The sequence below is a fragment of the Stegodyphus dumicola genome, chromosome X1 (assembly GCF_044657685.1).
Source record: "Stegodyphus dumicola isolate Sdum_Otavi_A_Nest chromosome X1, ASM4465768v1".
Lineage (NCBI taxonomy): Eukaryota > Metazoa > Arthropoda > Arachnida > Araneae > Eresidae > Stegodyphus > Stegodyphus dumicola.
Window position 1 is genome coordinate 147446111 of NC_140780.1, and position 20742 is coordinate 147466852.

At 34.9% G+C, this 20742-nt stretch overlaps 4 protein-coding genes across 4 annotated transcripts; all 4 read right to left on the reverse strand.

Annotated features, from left to right (window-relative positions):
* Positions 1-3060: 3060 nt before the first annotated feature.
* Positions 3061-4359, reverse strand: LOC146993306 (uncharacterized protein F54H12.2-like). Its single transcript, XM_085808201.1, has one exon. It carries the CDS (start codon positions 4357-4359, stop codon positions 3061-3063), a length of 1299 nt encoding a protein of 432 aa, XP_085664327.1.
* Positions 4360-7982: 3623 nt separating this feature from the next.
* On the reverse strand, positions 7983-9281 carry LOC146993307 (uncharacterized protein F54H12.2-like). The gene has a single exon (XM_085808203.1). The coding sequence runs from the start codon at positions 9279-9281 to the stop codon at positions 7983-7985; it is 1299 nt and encodes a 432-aa protein (XP_085664329.1).
* A 4108-nt stretch (positions 9282-13389) lies between these two features.
* On the reverse strand, positions 13390-14223 carry LOC146993308 (uncharacterized protein F54H12.2-like). The gene has a single exon (XM_085808204.1). The coding sequence runs from the start codon at positions 14221-14223 to the stop codon at positions 13390-13392; it is 834 nt and encodes a 277-aa protein (XP_085664330.1).
* A 4089-nt stretch (positions 14224-18312) lies between these two features.
* On the reverse strand, positions 18313-19146 carry LOC146993309 (uncharacterized protein F54H12.2-like). Its single transcript, XM_085808205.1, has one exon. It carries the CDS (start codon positions 19144-19146, stop codon positions 18313-18315), a length of 834 nt encoding a protein of 277 aa, XP_085664331.1.
* Positions 19147-20742: the final 1596 nt, after the last annotated feature.

Here is a 20742-nt window from a genome sequence, read left to right on the forward strand (position 1 = left end):
GGCACTTGCTTGGAAAAGAATAGAAGTTAACAATGTACTACTAATGTATGTTTTAAATTGCGAAAAATAACGGCATGTTAATATGTTCTTATATACAATGTGAACTGTTATTTTAAATGTTAAGAAATATTGTGATATGGTAAAAGTGAAAGTAATGCCAAAAATTTTTAAACTTATTCGTGTGACTGAAAAAAAGAGAAAATTATTGCGAATATGTGTTAAAGGTTGAATGAATGTAGTTAGGCTCTCTGACGCTACACTTCAGAGTTAGCCACTTTCAGAATACTACCTCAGGGTTTAGAGACGAAGATAAGGTGTGTTACGAGGTCTTGTTATGTTGAATTTTAACACGTTAGTGTTTTGATTGTAGGCGGCAGTGTTGAACACGTATACATAAACACATTCGTGTTTGGTGTTTTCTTTTACAACACATGTCAGAGAGCACGGGGAGAGATAATTAAATAAAAGTCATGAATGAAATAAGAATGTTAGGAGAAATATAAATATCCATGTGACTTGCCATTTAATTGTGTAACATTTCATTAAACTAGTTTTCCTTCCAGATCTCTGGAAGGAACCAGATTTCAACTAAAAGCTCCTGTTTAGATGCAGTACAGATGAAAAGTAATTGTCCATGGAGCTGATATTGTAAAAACAAATTTTTTTTTAAATTTCTAGTTTCTAGTGAGAAATGTTTGTAAAAGATTGGCCTCGCGTTAGATTCTAGAGCTAAAAGTTTTCAACAAGGTCGTTTTAGACCTCAGTTTCAAACTAATTAACTCTGGCTTGTAAGGATCTTAAGTTTTACTAACGTTTATTTTATTTTAAATCTTTACTATCACTTCTTATTTTCCACTTCCGGTCAGAATTAAAAGCTTTAACTTATTTATGCAAATTTGTCTGGTGAACGCCAAGTACTTAAATTGTGGCTTTTTGCCAAGCGAGAGAGAGGAAGGAGTTAGTAGAAGCAGGCCGCTTGCCTTAGCAGTTTTTACTCGGTTGCTGGTTGCCTTCCAGGCCAGAGGTTTAATCCTCGTAATAATTTTAAACGTATTGTAGTGTTAACAGTTCTCTGTACTGCATACGGCTTCCTGTTAATATACGGCCAATCTTCCACGTAGGCCCTTGTTTGTTATTCCAAAGTTAAGTTAGAGTTTAGTTAATATTTTTATATTCTTACGTTCACACCACAAGTGGTTGGTCTCTGTATTCCGAAGTCCGGAAATCATTGTAAATAGTGAGAAAATAAAGGGTTTCGTATACCCTTCCTCTGTATCTTGTCTACTTCCCACATTTATTGAACACAACTTTAGTAAGCTCCCTGTTCCGAGTCAGGTTTTTTAATGTTCCCAAAGCAAACAAGGAGAAACACTGAACCTGATAAGCCATTCGACGTCTCAAACTGAAATGAATTAACGAGGCTGATAAACATAGTATTTATCCCCACGAAAGATACCTGTACGAAGGCGAAACGTTTCACTTGTTTCAGGTCGTAAATCAATCAACAAGTAGCTAAATGGAGTTGAAGTAGCATCCTGAAAAATTTCTTGAAAGGCCTTTACTTTTCCGGGGAACATTTGTCTAGCTAAATGCATAATTTGACTTTTATCTCGAGGATTTTTGTATAGGACAAGGTAATGGGAATTTAAATGAATATTTCTCATCTCCTTGCCTTGGTGAAAAAAATTTTGCGTTATAAAAATGACTGAAAGGTTTCGGTGATGACTTCCTTTTGTAAAAAGTTTCCTTAAGCGAGTATCACTTGCTAATTCAGACATTAAATCGTCTATGATAATTAAAGCATTTTGGAGAGTCTGCAGGTTAAATGGTAATCCTTCTTCAAAATTTACATTTTTCATGGAATTAAAAAGAGGTTGATAACTTCCGTAGCAATAAATAATATTGGTCGGCATGGGATGGAACATTATATGATCTATCAATTTCTTCACAAAAACCGTTTTACCCGAACCGGTAGGTCCGCTCAGAAGACAAGTAGAAGGATGTACGAACTTGGGCAGTTCCATTTTTGTAAATGACAGGAACAAGAAAATATTGACTTTTAAACTTTACAGAAAATCTCTAAACAGCCTTTAAGTATATTGGATATCAGAAGATATTCGCTCCTTGAATCCACAATATTTTTCGTAAATTCCAAACAGTGATTTTTGAAAACATTTAAAGAGCTTTGAACGCATTCACAAATTGTTTCTCAGCAATGTGTGTGATTTAAATAAAAATTGGAAAACTCGTGGCACTTGATAAAACCTATTGAATCAATCTTTTGATAAATTTTATAAATGTCAAGTGTTGTTTTATTTTGAAAACAGTTGAAATCTTGTTTAGATGTCCATTGGAGATGAGTCCAAATTAGGAGGGCCATACTTGAAAAAATCCACAAAACTAAAATAACAACAACAATTTTTTGTCTTTCCATGTTCGTGATGTTTAACAGACTGTGCTCACACTGTGTATGGAGAGCCCTTTTATACCCCAAAATGTGTTATCTAAATTGTTGTTACACGAGTTTTGTTTAAATATATGTAGAAACAACACAAAAGAAATACAAGACACAATTTTTCAAATTAAAACAAATTTATTTTTTAAAAATCATGTTTACACCATATCTTTTCTTGACAAATTGAAATATTCGGAAATCATAATTCTTTCCGGTTAACAGTGATACAATGAGTTCCATACAAAGTCCTTGACATCGTTTAATAATAAAATAAATACAATATTGTCCACAGACATTAGAAGTTAAACTTTGAAGCGAAATCTTGTTCCAGCGAACATGACGATATTTCATGACAAAGGATGCGATATCTTCTCCATATACTTCAGGAGGGAGTCCATAAGAGTCGAAAAATTCAAGAGCCTGTTGATCTGCAAGGTAGACAGCTAGCCAATGAGTTCCTCTTTCATCATGTTTGTCCGTATTCAGCACCAGTGCACAGGGAAAATTTTGAATCACAGGTATTTTGTCAGATGGGAAAATACCCGCATAATATCTCGAAGAAATAGGATCTCGAGATAAGATTTGATGAATCTGTGATGAATTCATCAGTTTCCAAAATCATACAGAATATTTCGAGCTTTATTGATTTCTATCAAATTTTCAAATTCAGCATACACTAATAAGGTAACAGTTTGTTCTAAAGGACTGTCAAATTTTATTTCTAATCTTAAGTTGCTGTGTCGAATTAGATTTAAATGAGAGCCATCACAAAGATCAGGTGACAGGTCGAAGCGAAATAAGGAATATCCCTTTGAAAATTCTGATCTTGAAAGGTAAAGTCCTCGGTCGTCTGCATTTGTAAATAAATTCTGATAAGCTCGTATAAAATGGTTTTTCTCAAAATTAGGCTGAAGGGGATTATGAGGTACCGGTTGACCATCTACATAAACGCCGATAAAGTTCATATTATAATGCTTGAATTCAAAAGGAGACTTTTTATAGTTTCCATTGAAGGCATAATTATCGACGCAAGTCACAACAATACGATTAGGCATTTGGCCTATGAAAATGTTATCTTGAATAAAAGTCATATTTCCAGTGGGAATGGAATAGGCTTTGCATAGTACTCTTTGAATGGGATAGTTGGCTGTTGATTTTTCTAGGCTTTTTGCATGTCCTAGCACAACACCAGGGCTAACTCTCACTTTTCTTACAAACAAAGAAGCATGTTCGAGTACGACTTTAAATTCACCATCTCCCAGGAAACAAAATTCGGGTTTGCTGCGTATGAGTTTAATCTTCATATCCACCATATTCAGCAAAAGTCTTTCTTGATGAAACATATCCAAATGCAACCGGCCAATCATATCGACTGAGGCACTCAGTTTAAACAATTCTACTCGTTGGTTGAATCCTTCATTCGGCTGAGTATCTTGAATATCAAAAACATTCATACGTCCTGCTGTATCTTTAAAAAACAATTCTGATGAAAGTTGCGAAGTTTTCGTATCAAATCCATGATTCAGTAATTTTTCTATCATGGCTCTGTAGGGATAAGTGTTATTACTGGTGGAAACGAGTCTTTCATTTAAGCTAATATCCCCTTGAGAAAACATAGAATGTAAAAAGAGATTGACAGGTCCCACTTTACTTTCAGCCGTGATTGGCTTGCCATCATTTTTTAAAATTTTCACCTTCACATAGAGTTGTGTCTGTGATAAGTCAAAGTATTCGTCTCCGCTTCCAGAAACATTGAATTCAACAGGACTTCCTTCTGACACATTGGCTAATGGATGAAATTCAACCCACTGACCTTTTTCTATCACTGTTTGAGTGGGAGGTAACGAAAATAAATCCAATTCGGAATTTGCGCATTCTGAAGAATCTTTTAACAGAAAAGCCATTACGAGTCAAAAATATCACGTCGTTGACCAGCGGCCAGCGGTCAAAAGACCAGCGGCCATCAAACGGCCAAGACCACAGGCAGAGGCGAAAAAGAAGGTATTCAAGGGTGATCGAACTGGAGGGAAAAGAAAGCTCCTAGAGGAAGGCACTGAAGGCCGAGCCCGCACAAGAAGGAGGATAAATCAAACACGAATCTTAGCTACCTTCCAGGACTGGGCAGAGAAAAGAATGTCCGAATATCACAAAGATAAGTAAAATTTTATGTTACTTTGCAAACTTAAGTTAATCTTTCATTCTTACTGCAAGTGGCAGATTTCAAGACGTTTTACCTCATGTGAGGTCTACCTTTATCGCCAAAAAGGCGAGAAATGAGTTGTTACCTATTTTGGTATTATGTTTTTCAATTACTCGCGAGTAAAACTAAAGTTGATGTATAATAGGAATGTGTAAATACTTGAATATTGTAAAAGTTATTGTATAAATTTTATTTAAAACATTCTGGCAAGAAAGAAGTTTTAGTCTGAAAGACTTTTGAAATGTAGTATTTCAATGTAGAAGAATTGGCACTTGCTTGGAAAAGAATAGAAGTTAACAATGTACTACTAATGTATGTTTTAAATTGCGAAAAATAACGGCATGTTAATATGTTCTTATATACAATGTGAACTGTTATTTTAAATGTTAAGAAATATTGTGATATGGTAAAAGTGAAAGTAATGCCAAAAATTTTTAAACTTATTCGTGTGACTGAAAAAAAGAGAAAATTATTGCGAATATGTGTTAAAGGTTGAATGAATGTAGTTAGGCTCTCTGACGCTACACTTCAGAGTTAGCCACTTTCAGAATACTACCTCAGGGTTTAGAGACGAAGATAAGGTGTGTTACGAGGTCTTGTTATGTTGAATTTTAACACGTTAGTGTTTTGATTGTAGGCGGCAGTGTTGAACACGTATACATAAACACATTCGTGTTTGGTGTTTTCTTTTACAACACATGTCAGAGAGCACGGGGAGAGATAATTAAATAAAAGTCATGAATGAAATAAGAATGTTAGGAGAAATATAAATATCCATGTGACTTGCCATTTAATTGTGTAACATTTCATTAAACTAGTTTTCCTTCCAGATCTCTGGAAGGAACCAGATTTCAACTAAAAGCTCCTGTTTAGATGCAGTACAGATGAAAAGTAATTGTCCATGGAGCTGATATTGTAAAAACAAATTTTTTTTTAAATTTCTAGTTTCTAGTGAGAAATGTTTGTAAAAGATTGGCCTCGCGTTAGATTCTAGAGCTAAAAGTTTTCAACAAGGTCGTTTTAGACCTCAGTTTCAAACTAATTAACTCTGGCTTGTAAGGATCTTAAGTTTTACTAACGTTTATTTTATTTTAAATCTTTACTATCACTTCTTATTTTCCACTTCCGGTCAGAATTAAAAGCTTTAACTTATTTATGCAAATTTGTCTGGTGAACGCCAAGTACTTAAATTGTGGCTTTTTGCCAAGCGAGAGAGAGGAAGGAGTTAGTAGAAGCAGGCCGCTTGCCTTAGCAGTTTTTACTCGGTTGCTGGTTGCCTTCCAGGCCAGAGGTTTAATCCTCGTAATAATTTTAAACGTATTGTAGTGTTAACAGTTCTCTGTACTGCATACGGCTTCCTGTTAATATACGGCCAATCTTCCACGTAGGCCCTTGTTTGTTATTCCAAAGTTAAGTTAGAGTTTAGTTAATATTTTTATATTCTTACGTTCACACCACAAGTGGTTGGTCTCTGTATTCCGAAGTCCGGAAATCATTGTAAATAGTGAGAAAATAAAGGGTTTCGTATACCCTTCCTCTGTATCTTGTCTACTTCCCACATTTATTGAACACAACTTTAGTAAGCTCCCTGTTCCGAGTCAGGTTTTTTAATGTTCCCAAAGCAAACAAGGAGAAACACTGAACCTGATAAGCCATTCGACGTCTCAAACTGAAATGAATTAACGAGGCTGATAAACATAGTATTTATCCCCACGAAAGATACCTGTACGAAGGCGAAACGTTTCACTTGTTTCAGGTCGTAAATCAATCAACAAGTAGCTAAATGGAGTTGAAGTAGCATCCTGAAAAATTTCTTGAAAGGCCTTTACTTTTCCGGGGAACATTTGTCTAGCTAAATGCATAATTTGACTTTTATCTCGAGGATTTTTGTATAGGACAAGGTAATGGGAATTTAAATGAATATTTCTCATCTCCTTGCCTTGGTGAAAAAAATTTTGCGTTATAAAAATGACTGAAAGGTTTCGGTGATGACTTCCTTTTGTAAAAAGTTTCCTTAAGCGAGTATCACTTGCTAATTCAGACATTAAATCGTCTATGATAATTAAAGCATTTTGGAGAGTCTGCAGGTTAAATGGTAATCCTTCTTCAAAATTTACATTTTTCATGGAATTAAAAAGAGGTTGATAACTTCCGTAGCAATAAATAATATTGGTCGGCATGGGATGGAACATTATATGATCTATCAATTTCTTCACAAAAACCGTTTTACCCGAACCGGTAGGTCCGCTCAGAAGACAAGTAGAAGGATGTACGAACTTGGGCAGTTCCATTTTTGTAAATGACAGGAACAAGAAAATATTGACTTTTAAACTTTACAGAAAATCTCTAAACAGCCTTTAAGTATATTGGATATCAGGAGATATTCGCTCCTTGAATCCACAATATTTTTCGTAAATTCCAAACAGTGATTTTTGAAAACATTTAAAGAGCTTTGAACGCATTCACAAATTGTTTCTCAGCAATGTGTGTGATTTAAATAAAAATTGGAAAACTCGTGGCACTTGATAAAACCTATTGAATCAATCTTTTGATAAATTTTATAAATGTCAAGTGTTGTTTTATTTTGAAAACAGTTGAAATCTTGTTTAGATGTCCATTGGAGATGAGTCCAAATTAGGAGGGCCATACTTGAAAAAATCCACAAAACTAAAATAACAACAACAATTTTTTGTCTTTCCATGTTCGTGATGTTTAACAGACTGTGCTCACACTGTGTATGGAGAGCCCTTTTATACCCCAAAATGTGTTATCTAAATTGTTGTTACACGAGTTTTGTTTAAATATATGTAGAAACAACACAAAAGAAATACAAGACACAATTTTTCAAATTAAAACAAATTTATTTTTTAAAAATCATGTTTACACCATATCTTTTCTTGACAAATTGAAATATTCGGAAATCATAATTCTTTCCGGTTAACAGTGATACAATGAGTTCCATACAAAGTCCTTGACATCGTTTAATAATAAAATAAATACAATATTGTCCACAGACATTAGAAGTTAAACTTTGAAGCGAAATCTTGTTCCAGCGAACATGACGATATTTCATGACAAAGGATGCGATATCTTCTCCATATACTTCAGGAGGGAGTCCATAAGAGTCGAAAAATTCAAGAGCCTGTTGATCTGCAAGGTAGACAGCTAGCCAATGAGTTCCTCTTTCATCATGTTTGTCCGTATTCAGCACCAGTGCACAGGGAAAATTTTGAATCACAGGTATTTTGTCAGATGGGAAAATACCCGCATAATATCTCGAAGAAATAGGATCTCGAGATAAGATTTGATGAATCTGTGATGAATTCATCAGTTTCCAAAATCATACAGAATATTTCGAGCTTTATTGATTTCTATCAAATTTTCAAATTCAGCATACACTAATAAGGTAACAGTTTGTTCTAAAGGACTGTCAAATTTTATTTCTAATCTTAAGTTGCTGTGTCGAATTAGATTTAAATGAGAGCCATCACAAAGATCAGGTGACAGGTCGAAGCGAAATAAGGAATATCCCTTTGAAAATTCTGATCTTGAAAGGTAAAGTCCTCGGTCGTCTGCATTTGTAAATAAATTCTGATAAGCTCGTATAAAATGGTTTTTCTCAAAATTAGGCTGAAGGGGATTATGAGGTACCGGTTGACCATCTACATAAACGCCGATAAAGTTCATATTATAATGCTTGAATTCAAAAGGAGACTTTTTATAGTTTCCATTGAAGGCATAATTATCGACGCAAGTCACAACAATACGATTAGGCATTTGGCCTATGAAAATGTTATCTTGAATAAAAGTCATATTTCCAGTGGGAATGGAATAGGCTTTGCATAGTACTCTTTGAATGGGATAGTTGGCTGTTGATTTTTCTAGGCTTTTTGCATGTCCTAGCACAACACCAGGGCTAACTCTCACTTTTCTTACAAACAAAGAAGCATGTTCGAGTACGACTTTAAATTCACCATCTCCCAGGAAACAAAATTCGGGTTTGCTGCGTATGAGTTTAATCTTCATATCCACCATATTCAGCAAAAGTCTTTCTTGATGAAACATATCCAAATGCAACCGGCCAATCATATCGACTGAGGCACTCAGTTTAAACAATTCTACTCGTTGGTTGAATCCTTCATTCGGCTGAGTATCTTGAATATCAAAAACATTCATACGTCCTGCTGTATCTTTAAAAAACAATTCTGATGAAAGTTGCGAAGTTTTCGTATCAAATCCATGATTCAGTAATTTTTCTATCATGGCTCTGTAGGGATAAGTGTTATTACTGGTGGAAACGAGTCTTTCATTTAAGCTAATATCCCCTTGAGAAAACATAGAATGTAAAAAGAGATTGACAGGTCCCACTTTACTTTCAGCCGTGATTGGCTTGCCATCATTTTTTAAAATTTTCACCTTCACATAGAGTTGTGTCTGTGATAAGTCAAAGTATTCGTCTCCGCTTCCAGAAACATTGAATTCAACAGGACTTCCTTCTGACACATTGGCTAATGGATGAAATTCAACCCACTGACCTTTTTCTATCACTGTTTGAGTGGGAGGTAACGAAAATAAATCCAATTCGGAATTTGCGCATTCTGAAGAATCTTTTAACAGAAAAGCCATTACGAGTCAAAAATATCACGTCGTTGACCAGCGGCCAGCGGTCAAAAGACCAGCGGCCATCAAACGGCCAAGACCACAGGCAGAGGCGAAAAAGAAGGTATTCAAGGGTGATCGAACTGGAGGGAAAAGAAAGCTCCTAGAGGAAGGCACTGAAGGCCGAGCCCGCACAAGAAGGAGGATAAATCAAACACGAATCTTAGCTACCTTCCAGGACTGGGCAGAGAAAAGAATGTCCGAATATCACAAAGATAAGTAAAATTTTATGTTACTTTGCAAACTTTTTGGTTTAGAGACGAAGATAAGTTAATCTTTCATTCTTACTGCAAGTGGCAGATTTCAAGACGTTTTACCTCATGTGAGGTCTACCTTTATCGCCAAAAAGGCGAGAAATGAGTTGTTACCTATTTTGGTATTATGTTTTTCAATTACTCGCGAGTAAAACTAAAGTTGATGTATAATAGGAATGTGTAAATACTTGAATATTGTAAAAGTTATTGTATAAATTTTATTTAAAACATTCTGGCAAGAAAGAAGTTTTAGTCTGAAAGACTTTTGAAATGTAGTATTTCAATGTAGAAGGATTGGCACTTGCTTGGAAAAGAATAGAAGTTAACAATGTACTACTAATGTATGTTTTAAATTGCGTAAAATTAACGGCATGTTAATATGTTCTTATATACAATGTGAACTGTTATTTTAAATGTTAAGAAATACTGTGATATGGTAAAAGTGAAAGTAATGCCAAAAATTTTTAAACTTATTCGTGTGACTGAAAAAAAGAGAAAATTATTGCGAATATGTGTTAAAGGTTGAATGAATGTAGTTAGGCTCTCTGACGCTACACTTCAGAGTTAGCCACTTTCAGAATACTACCTCAGGGTTTAGAGACGAAGATAAGGTGTGTTACGAGGTCTTGTTATGTTGAATTTTAACACGTTAGTGTTTTGATTGTAGGCGGCAGTGTTGAACACGTATACATAAACACATTCGTCTTTGGTGTTTTCTTTTACAACACATGTCAGAGAGCACGGGGAGAGATAATTAAATGAAAGTCATGAATGAAATAAGAATGTTAGGAGAAATATAAATATTCATGTGACTTGCCATTTGATTGTGTAACATTTCATTAAACTAGTTTTCCTTCCAGATCTCTGGAAGGAACCAGATTTCAACTAAAAGCTCCTGTTTAGATGCAGTACAGATGAAAAGTAATTGTCCATGGAGCTGATATTGTAAAAACAAATTTTTTTTAAATTTCTAGTTTCTAGTGAGAAATGTTTGTAAAAGATTGGCCTCGCGTTAGATTCTAGAGCTAAAAGTTTTCAACAAGGTCGTTTTAGACCTCAGTTTCAAACTAATTAACTCTGGCTTGTAAGGATCTTAAGTTTTACTAACGTTTATTTTATTTTAAATCTTTACTATCACTTCTTATTTTCCACTTCCGGTCAGAATTAAAAGCTTTAACTTATTTATGCAAATTTGTCTGGTGAACGCCAAGTACTTAAATTGTGGCTTTTTGCCAAGCGAGAGAGAGGAAGGAGTTAGTAGAAGCAGGCCGCTTGCCTTAGCAGTTTTTCCTCGGTTGCTGGTTGCCTTCCAAGCCAGAGGTTTAATCCTCGTAATAATTTTAAACATATTGTAGTGTTAACAGTTCTCTGTACTACATACGGCTTCCTGTTAATATACGGCCAATCTTCCACGTAGGCCCTTGTTTGTTATTCCAAAGTTAAGTTAGAGTTTAGTTAATATTTTTATATTCTTACGTTCACACCACAAGTGGTTGGTCTCTGTATTCCGAAGTCCGGAAATCATTGTAAATAGTGAGAAAATAAAGGGTTTCGTATACCCTTCCTCTGCATCTTGTCTACTTCCCACATTTATTGAACACAACTTTAGTAAGCTCCCTGTTCCGAGTCAGGTTTTTGAATGTTCCCAAAGCAAACAAGGATAAACACTGAACCTGATAAGCCATTCGACGTCTCAAACTGAAATGAATTAACGAGGCTGATAAACATAGTATTTATCCCCAGGAAAGATACCTGTACGAAGGCGAAACGTTTCACTTGTTTCAGGTCGTAAATCAATCAACAAGTAGCTAAATGGAGTTGAAGTAGCATCCTGAAAAATTTCTTGAAAGGCCTTTACTTTTCCGGGGAACATTTGTCTAGCTAAATGCATAATTTGACTTTTATCTCGAGGATTTTTGTATAGGACAAGGTAATGGGAATTTAAATGAATATTTCTCATCTCCTTGCCTTGGCGAAAAACATTTTGCGTTATAAAAATGACTGAAAGGTTTCGGTGATGACTTCCTTTTGTAAAAAGTTTCCTTAAGCGAGTATCACTTGCTAATTCAGACATTAAATCGTCTATGATAATTAAAGCATTTTGGAGAGTCTGCATGTTAAATGGTAATCCTTCTTCAAAATTTACATTTTTCATGGAATTAAAAAGAGGTTGATAACTTCCGTAGCAATAAATAATATTGGTCGGCATGGGATGGAACATTATATGATCTATCAATTTCTTCACAAAAACCGTTTTACCCGAACCGGTAGGTCCGCTCAGAAGACAAGTAGAAGGATGTACGAACTTGGGCAGTTCCATTTTTGTAAATGACAGGAACAAGAAAATATTGACTTTTAAACTTTACAGAAAATCTCTAAACAGCCTTTAAGTATATTGGATATCAGAAGACATTCGCTCCTTGAATCCACAATATTTTTCGTAAATTCCAAACAGTGATTTTTGAAAACATTTAAAGAGCTTTGAACGCATTCACAAATTGTTTCTCAGCAATGTGTGTGATTTAAATAAAAATTGGAAAACTCGTGGCACTTGATAAAACCTATTGAATCAATCTTTTGATAAATTTTATAAATGTCAAGTGTTGTTTTATTTTGAAAACAGTTGAAATCTTGTTTAGATGTCCATTGGAGATGAGTCCAAATTAGGAGGGCCATACTTGAAAAAATCCACAAAACTAAAATAACAACAACAATTTTTTGTCTTTCCATGTTCGTGATGTTTAACAGACTGTGCTCACACTGTGTATGGAGAGCCCTTTTATACCCCAAAATGTGTTATCTAAATTGTTGTTACACGAGTTTTGTTTAAATATATGTAGAAACAACACAAAAGAAATGCAAGACACAATTTTTCAAATTAAAACAACTTTATTTCTTAAAAATCATGTTTACACCATATCTTTTCTTGACAAATTGAAATATTCGGAAATCATAATTCTTTCCGGTTAACAGTGATACAATGAGTTCCATACAAAGTCCTTGACATCGTTTAATAATAAAATAAATACAATATTGTCCACAGACATTAGAAGTTAAACTTTGAAGCGAAATCTTGTTCCAGCGAACATGACGATATTTCATGACAAAGGATGCGATATCTTCTCCATATACTTCAGGAGGGAGTCCATAAGAGTCGAAAAATTCAAGAGCCTGTTGATCTGCAAGGTAGACAGCTAGCCAATGAGTTCCTTTTTCATCATGTTTGTCCGTATTCAGCACCAGTGCACAAGGAAAATTTTGAAGCACAGGTATTTTGTCAGATGGGAAAATACCCGCATAATATCTCGAAGAAATAGGATCTCGAGATAAGATTTGATGAATCTGTGATGAATTCATCATTTTCCAAAATCATACAGAATATTTCGAGCTTTATTGATTTCTATCAAATTTTCAAATTCAGCATACACTAATAAGGTAACAGTTTGTTCTAGAGGACTGTCAAATTTTATTTCTAATCTTAAGTTGCTGTGTCGAATTAGATTTAAATGAGAGCCATCACAAAGATCAGGTGACAGGTCGAAGCGAAATAAGGAATATCCCTTTGAAAATTCTGATCTTGAAAGGTAAAGTCCTCGGTCGTCTGCATTTGTAAATAAATTCTGATAAGCTCGTATAAAATGGTTTTTCTCAAAATTAGACTGAAGGGGATTATGAGGTACCGGTTGACCATCTACATAAACGCTGATAAAGTTCATATTATAATGCTTGAATTCAAATGAGACTTTTTATAGTTTCCATTGAAGGCATAATTATCGACGCAAGTCACTACAATACGATTAGGCATTTGGCCTATGAAAATGTTATCTTGAATAAAAGTCATATTTCCAGTGGGAATGGAATAGGCTTTGCATAGTACTCTTTGAATGGGATATTTGGCTGTTGATTTTTCTAGGCTTTTTGCATGTCCTAAGCACAACACCAGGGCTAACTCTCACTTTTCTTACAAACAAAGAAGCATGTTCGAGTACGACTTTAAATTCACCATCTCCCAGGAAACAAAATTCGGGTTTGCTGGGTATGAGTTTAATCTTCATATCCACCATATTCAGCAAAAGTCTTTCTTGATGAAACATATCCATATGCAACCGGCCAATCATATCGACTGAGGCACTCAGTTTAAACAATTCTACTCGTTGGTTGAATCCTTCATTCGGCTGAGTATCTTGAATATCAAAAACATTCATACGTCCTGCTGTATCTTTAAAAAACAATTCTGATGAAAGTTGCGAAGTTTTCGTATCAAATCCATGATTCAGTAATTTTTCTATCATGGCTCTGTAGGGATAAGTGTTATTACTGGTGGAAACGAGTCTTTCATTTAAGCTAATATCCCCTTGAGAAAACATAGAATGTAAAAAGAGATTGACAGGTCCCACTTTACTTTCAGCCGTGATTGGCTTGCCATCATTTTTTAAAATTTTCACCTTCACATAGAGTTGTGTCTGTGATAAGTCAAAGTATTCGTCTCCGCTTCCAGAAACATTGAATTCAACAGGACTTCCTTCTGACACATTGGCTAATGGATGAAATTCAACCCACTGACCTTTTTCTATCACTGTTTGAGTGGGAGGTAACGAAAATAAATCCAATTCGGAATTTGCGCATTCTGAAGAATCTTTTAACAGAAAAGCCATTACGAGTCAAAAATATCACGTCGTTGACCAGCGGCCAGCGGTCAAAAGACCAGCGGCCATCAAACGGCCAAGACCACAGGCAGAGGCGAAAAAGAAGGTATTCAAGGGTGATCGAACTGGAGGGAAAAGAAAGCTCCTAGAGGAAGGCACTGAAGGCCGAGCCCGCACAAGAAGGAGGATAAATCAAACACGAATCTTAGCTACCTTCCAGGACTGGGCAGAGAAAAGAATGTCCGAATATCACAAAGATAAGTAAAATTTTATGTTACTTTGCAAACTTAAGTTAATCTTTCATTCTTACTGCAAGTGGCAGATTTCAAGACGTTTTACCTCATGTGAGGTCTACCTTTATCGCCAAAAAGGCGAGAAATGAGTTGTTACCTATTTTGGTATTATGTTTTTCAATTACTCGCGAGTAAAACTAAAGTTGATGTATAATAGGAATGTGTAAATACTTGAATATTGTAAAAGTTATTGTATAAATTTTATTTAAAACATTCTGGCAAGAAAGAAGTTTTAGTCTGAAAGACTTTTGAAATGTAGTATTTCAATGTAGAAGAATTGGCACTTGCTTGGAAAAGAATAGAAGTTAACAATGTACTACTAATGTATGTTTTAAATTGCGTAAAATTAACGGCATGTTAATATGTTCTTATATACAATGTGAACTGTTATTTTAAATGTTAAGAAATATTGTGATATGGTAAAAGTGAAAGTAATGCCAAAAATTTTTAAACTTATTCGTGTGACTGAAAAAAAGAGAAAATTATTGCGAATATGTGTTAAAGGTTGAATGAATGTAGTTAGGCTCTCTGACGCTACACTTCAGAGTTAGCCACTTTCAGAATACTACCTCAGGGTTTAGAGACGAAGATAAGGTGTGTTACGAGGTCTTGTTATGTTGAATTTTAACACGTTAGTGTTTTGATTGTAGGCGGCAGTGTTGAACACGTATACATAAACACATTCGTGTTTGGTGTTTTCTTTTACAACACATGTCAGAGAGCACGGGGAGAGATAATTAAATAAAAGTCATGAATGAAATAAGAATGTTAGGAGAAATATAAATATCCATGTGACTTGCCATTTAATTGTGTAACATTTCATTAAACTAGTTTTCCTTCCAGATCTCTGGAAGGAACCAGATTTCAACTAAAAGCTCCTGTTTAGATGCAGTACAGATGAAAAGTAATTGTCCATGGAGCTGATATTGTAAAAACAAATTTTTTTTTAAATTTCTAGTTTCTAGTGAGAAATGTTTGTAAAAGATTGGCCTCGCGTTAGATTCTAGAGCTAAAAGTTTTCAACAAGGTCGTTTTAGACCTCAGTTTCAAACTAATTAACTCTGGCTTGTAAGGATCTTAAGTTTTACTAACGTTTATTTTATTTTAAATCTTTACTATCACTTCTTATTTTCCACTTCCGGTCAGAATTAAAAGCTTTAACTTATTTATGCAAATTTGTCTGGTGAACGCCAAGTACTTAAATTGTGGCTTTTTGCCAAGCGAGAGAGAGGAAGGAGTTAGTAGAAGCAGGCCGCTTGCCTTAGCAGTTTTTACTCGGTTGCTGGTTGCCTTCCAGGCCAGAGGTTTAATCCTCGTAATAATTTTAAACGTATTGTAGTGTTAACAGTTCTCTGTACTACATACGGCTTCCTGTTAATATACGGCCAATCTTCCACGTAGGCCCTTGTTTGTTATTCCAAAGTTAAGTTAGAGTTTAGTTAATATTTTTATATTCTTACGTTCACACCACAAGTGGTTGGTCTCTGTATTCCGAAGTCCGGAAATCATTGTAAAGAGTGAGAAAATAAAGGGTTTCGTATACCCTTCCTGTGTATCTTGTCTACTTCCCACATTTATTGAACACAACTTTAGTAAGCTCCCTGTTCCGAGTCAGGTTTTTGAATGTTCCCAAAGCAAACAAGGAGAAACACTGAACCTGATAAGCCATTCGACGTCTCAAACTGAAATGAATTAACGAGGCTGATAAACATAGTATTTATCCCCAGGAAAGATACCTGTACGAAGGCGAAACGTTTCACTTGTTTCAGGTCGTAAATCAATCAACAAGTAGCTAAATGGAGTTGAAGTAGCATCCTGAAAAATTTCTTGAAAGGCCTTTACTTTTCCGGGGAACATTTGTCTAGCTAAATGCATAATTTGACTTTTATCTCGAGGATTTTTGTATAGGACAAGGTAATGGGAATTTAAATGAATATTTCTCATCTCCTTGCCTTGGTGAAAAAAATTTTGCGTTATAAAAATGACTGAAAGGTTTCGGTGATGACTTCCTTTTGTAAAAAGTTTCCTTAAGCGAGTATCACTTGCTAATTCAGACATTAAATCGTCTATGATAATTAAAGCATTTTGGAGAGTCTGCAGGTTAAATGGTAATCCTTCTTCAAAATTTACATTTTTCATGGAATTAAAAAGAGGTTGATAACTTCCGTAGCAATAAATAATATTGGTCGGCATGGGATGGAACATTATATGATCTATCAATTTCTTCACAAAAACCGTTTTACCCGAACCGGTAGGTCCGCTCAGAAGACAAGTAGAAGGATGTACGAACTTGGGCAGTTCCATTTTTGTAAATGACAGGAACAAGAAAATATTGACTTTTAAACTTTACAGAAAATCTCTAAACAGCCTTTAAGTATATTGGATATCAGAAGACATTCGCTCCTTGAATCCACAATATTTTTCGTAAATTCCAAACAGTGATTTTTGAAAACATTTAAAGAGCTTTGAACGCATTCACAAATTGTTTCTCAGCAATGTGTGTGATTTAAATAAAAATTGGAAAACTCGTGGCACTTGATAAAACCTATTGAATCAATCTTTTGATAAATTTTATAAATGTCAAGTGTTGTTTTATTTTGAAAACAGTTGAAATCTTGTTTAGATGTCCATTGGAGATGAGTCCAAATTAGGAGGGCCATACTTGAAAAAATCCACAAAACTAAAATAACAACAACAATTTTTTGTCTTTCCATGTTCGTGATGTTTAACAGACTGTGCTCACACTGTGTATGGAGAGCCCTTTTATACCCCAAAATGTGTTATCTAAATTGTTGTTACACGAGTTTTGTTTAAATATATGTAGAAACAACACAAAAGAAATACAAGACACAATTTTTCAAATTAAAACAAATTTATTTTTTAAAAATCATGTTTACACCATATCTTTTCTTGACAAATTGAAATATTCGGAAATCATAATTCTTTCCGGTTAACAGTGATACAATGAGTTCCATACAAAGTCCTTGACATCGTTTAATAATAAAATAAATACAATATTGTCCACAGACATTAGAAGTTAAACTTTGAAGCGAAATCTTGTTCCAGCGAACATGACGATATTTCATGACAAAGGATGCGATATCTTCTCCATATACTTCAGGAGGGAGTCCATAAGAGTCGAAAAATTCAAGAGCCTGTTGATCTGCAAGGTAGACAGCTAGCCAATGAGTTCCTCTTTCATCATGTTTGTCCGTATTCAGCACCAGTGCACAGGGAAAATTTTGAATCACAGGTATTTTGTCAGATGGGAAAATACCCGCATAATATCTCGAAGAAATAGGATCTCGAGATAAGATTTGATGAATCTGTGATGAATTCATCATTTTCCAAAATCATACAGAATATTTCGAGCTTTATTGATTTCTATCAAATTTTCAAATTCAGCATACACTAATAAGGTAACAGTTTGTTCTAGAGGACTGTCAAATTTTATTTCTAATCTTAAGTTGCTGTGTCGAATTAGATTTAAATGAGAGCCATCACAAAGATCAGGTGACAGGTCGAAGCGAAATAAGGAATATCCCTTTGAAAATTCTGATCTTGAAAGGTAAAGTCCTCGGTCGTCTGCATTTGTAAATAAATTCTGATAAGCTCGTATAAAATGGTTTTTCTCAAAATTAGACTGAAGGGGATTATGAGGTACCGGTTGACCATCTACATAAACGCTGATAAAGTTCATATTATAATGCTTGAATTCAAATGAGACTTTTTATAGTTTCCATTGAAGGCATAATTATCGACGCAAGTCACTACAATACGATTAGGCATTTGGCCTATGAAAATGTTATCTTGAATAAAAGTCATATTTCCAGTGGGAATGGAATAGGCTTTGCATAGTACTCTTTGAATGGGATATTTGGCTGTTGATTTTTCTAGGCTTTTTGCATGTCCTAAGCACAACACCAGGGCTAACTCTCACTTTTCTTACAAACAAAGAAGCATGTTCGAGTACGACTTTAAATTCACCATCTCCCAGGAAACAAAATTCGGGTTTGCTGGGTATGAGTTTAATCTTCATATCCACCATATTCAGCAAAAGTCTTTCTTGATGAAACATATCCAAATGCAACCGGCCAATCATATCGACTGAGGCACTCAGTTTAAACAATTCTACTCGTTGGTTGAATCCTTCATTCGGCTGAGTATCTTGAATATCAAAAACATTCATACGTCCTGCTGTATCTTTAAAAAACAATTCTGATGAAAGTTGCGAAGTTTTCGTATCAAATCCATGATTCAGTAATTTTTCTATCATGGCTCTGTAGGGATAAGTGTTATTACTGGTGGAAACGAGTCTTTCATTTAAGCTAATATCCCCTTGAGAAAACATAGAATGTAAAAAGAGATTGACAGGTCCCACTTTACTTTCAGCCGTGATTGGCTTGCCATCATTTTTTAAAATTTTCACCTTCACATAGAGTTGTGTCTGTGATAAGTCAAAGTATTCGTCTCCGCTTCCAGAAACATTGAATTCAACAGGACTTCCTTCTGACACATTGGCTAATGGATGAAATTCAACCCACTGACCTTTTTCTATCACTGTTTGAGTGGGAGGTAACGAAAATAAATCCAATTCGGAATTTGCGCATTCTGAAGAATCTTTTAACAGAAAAGCCATTACGAGTCAAAAATATCACGTCGTTGACCAGCGGCCAGCGGTCAAAAGACCAGCGGCCATCAAACGGCCAAGACCACAGGCAGAGGCGAAAAAGAAGGTATTCAAGGGTGATCGAACTGGAGGGAAAAGAAAGCTCCTAGAGGAAGGCACTGAAGGCCGAGCCCGCACAAGAAGGAGGATAAATCAAACACGAATCTTAGCTACCTTCCAGGACTGGGCAGAGAAAAGAATGTCCGAATATCACAAAGATAAGTAAAATTTTATGTTACTTTGCAAACTTAAGTTAATCTTTCATTCTTACTGCAAGTGGCAGATTTCAAGACGTTTTACCTCATGTGAGGTCTACCTTTATCGCCAAAAAGGCGAGAAATGAGTTGTTACCTATTTTGGTATTATGTTTTTCAATTACTCGCGAGTAAAACTAAAGTTGATGTATAATAGGAATGTGTAAATACTTGAATATTGTAAAAGTTATTGTATAAATTTTATTTAAAACATTCTGGCAAGAAAGAAGTTTTAGTCTGAAAGACTTTTGAAATGTAGTATTTCAATGTAGAAGAATTGGCACTTGCTTGGAAAAGAATAGAAGTTAACAATGTACTACTCATGTATGTTTTAAATTGCGTAAAATTAACGGCATGTTAATATGTTCTTATATACAATGTGAACTGTTATTTTAAATGTTAAGAAATATTGTGATATGGTAAAAGTGAAAGTAATGCCAAAAATTTTTAAACTTATTCGTGTGACTGAAAAAAAGAGAAAATTATTGCGAATATGTGTTAAAGGTTGAATGAATGTAGTTAGGCTCTCTGACGCTACACTTCAGAGTTAGCCACTTTCAGAATACTACCTCAGGGTTTAGAGACGAAGATAAGGTGTGTTACGAGGTCTTGTTATGTTGAATTTTAACACGTTAGTGTTTTGATTGTAGGCGGCAGTGTTGAACACGTATACATAAACACATTCGTGTTTGGTGTTTTCTTTTACAACACATGTCAGAGAGCACGGGGAGAGATAATTAAATAAAAGTCATGAATGAAATAAGAATGTTAGGAGAAATATAAATATCCATGTGACTTGCCATTTAATTGTGTAACATTTCATTAAACTAGTTTTCCTTCCAGATCTCTGGAAGGAACCAGATTTCAACTAAAAGCTCCTGTTTAGATGCAGTACAGATGAAAAGTAATTGTCCATGGAGCTGATATTGTAAAAACAAATTTTTTTTTAAATTTCTAGTTTCTAGTGAGAAATGTTTGTAAAAGATTGGCCTCGCGTTAGATTCTAGAGCTAAAAGTTTTCAACAAGGTCGTTTTAGACCTCAGTTTCAAACTAATTAACTCTGGCTTGTAAGGATCTTAAGTTTTACTAACGTTTATTTTATTTTAAATCTTTACTATCACTTCTTATTTTCCACTTCCGGTCAGAATTAAAAGCTTTAACTTATTTATGCAAATTTGTCTGGTGAACGCCAAGTACTTAAATTGTGGCTTTTTGCCAAGCGAGAGAGAGGAAGGAGTTAGTAGAAGCAGGCCGCTTGCCTTAGCAGTTTTTACTCGGTTGCTGGTTGCCTTCCAGGCCAGAGGTTTAATC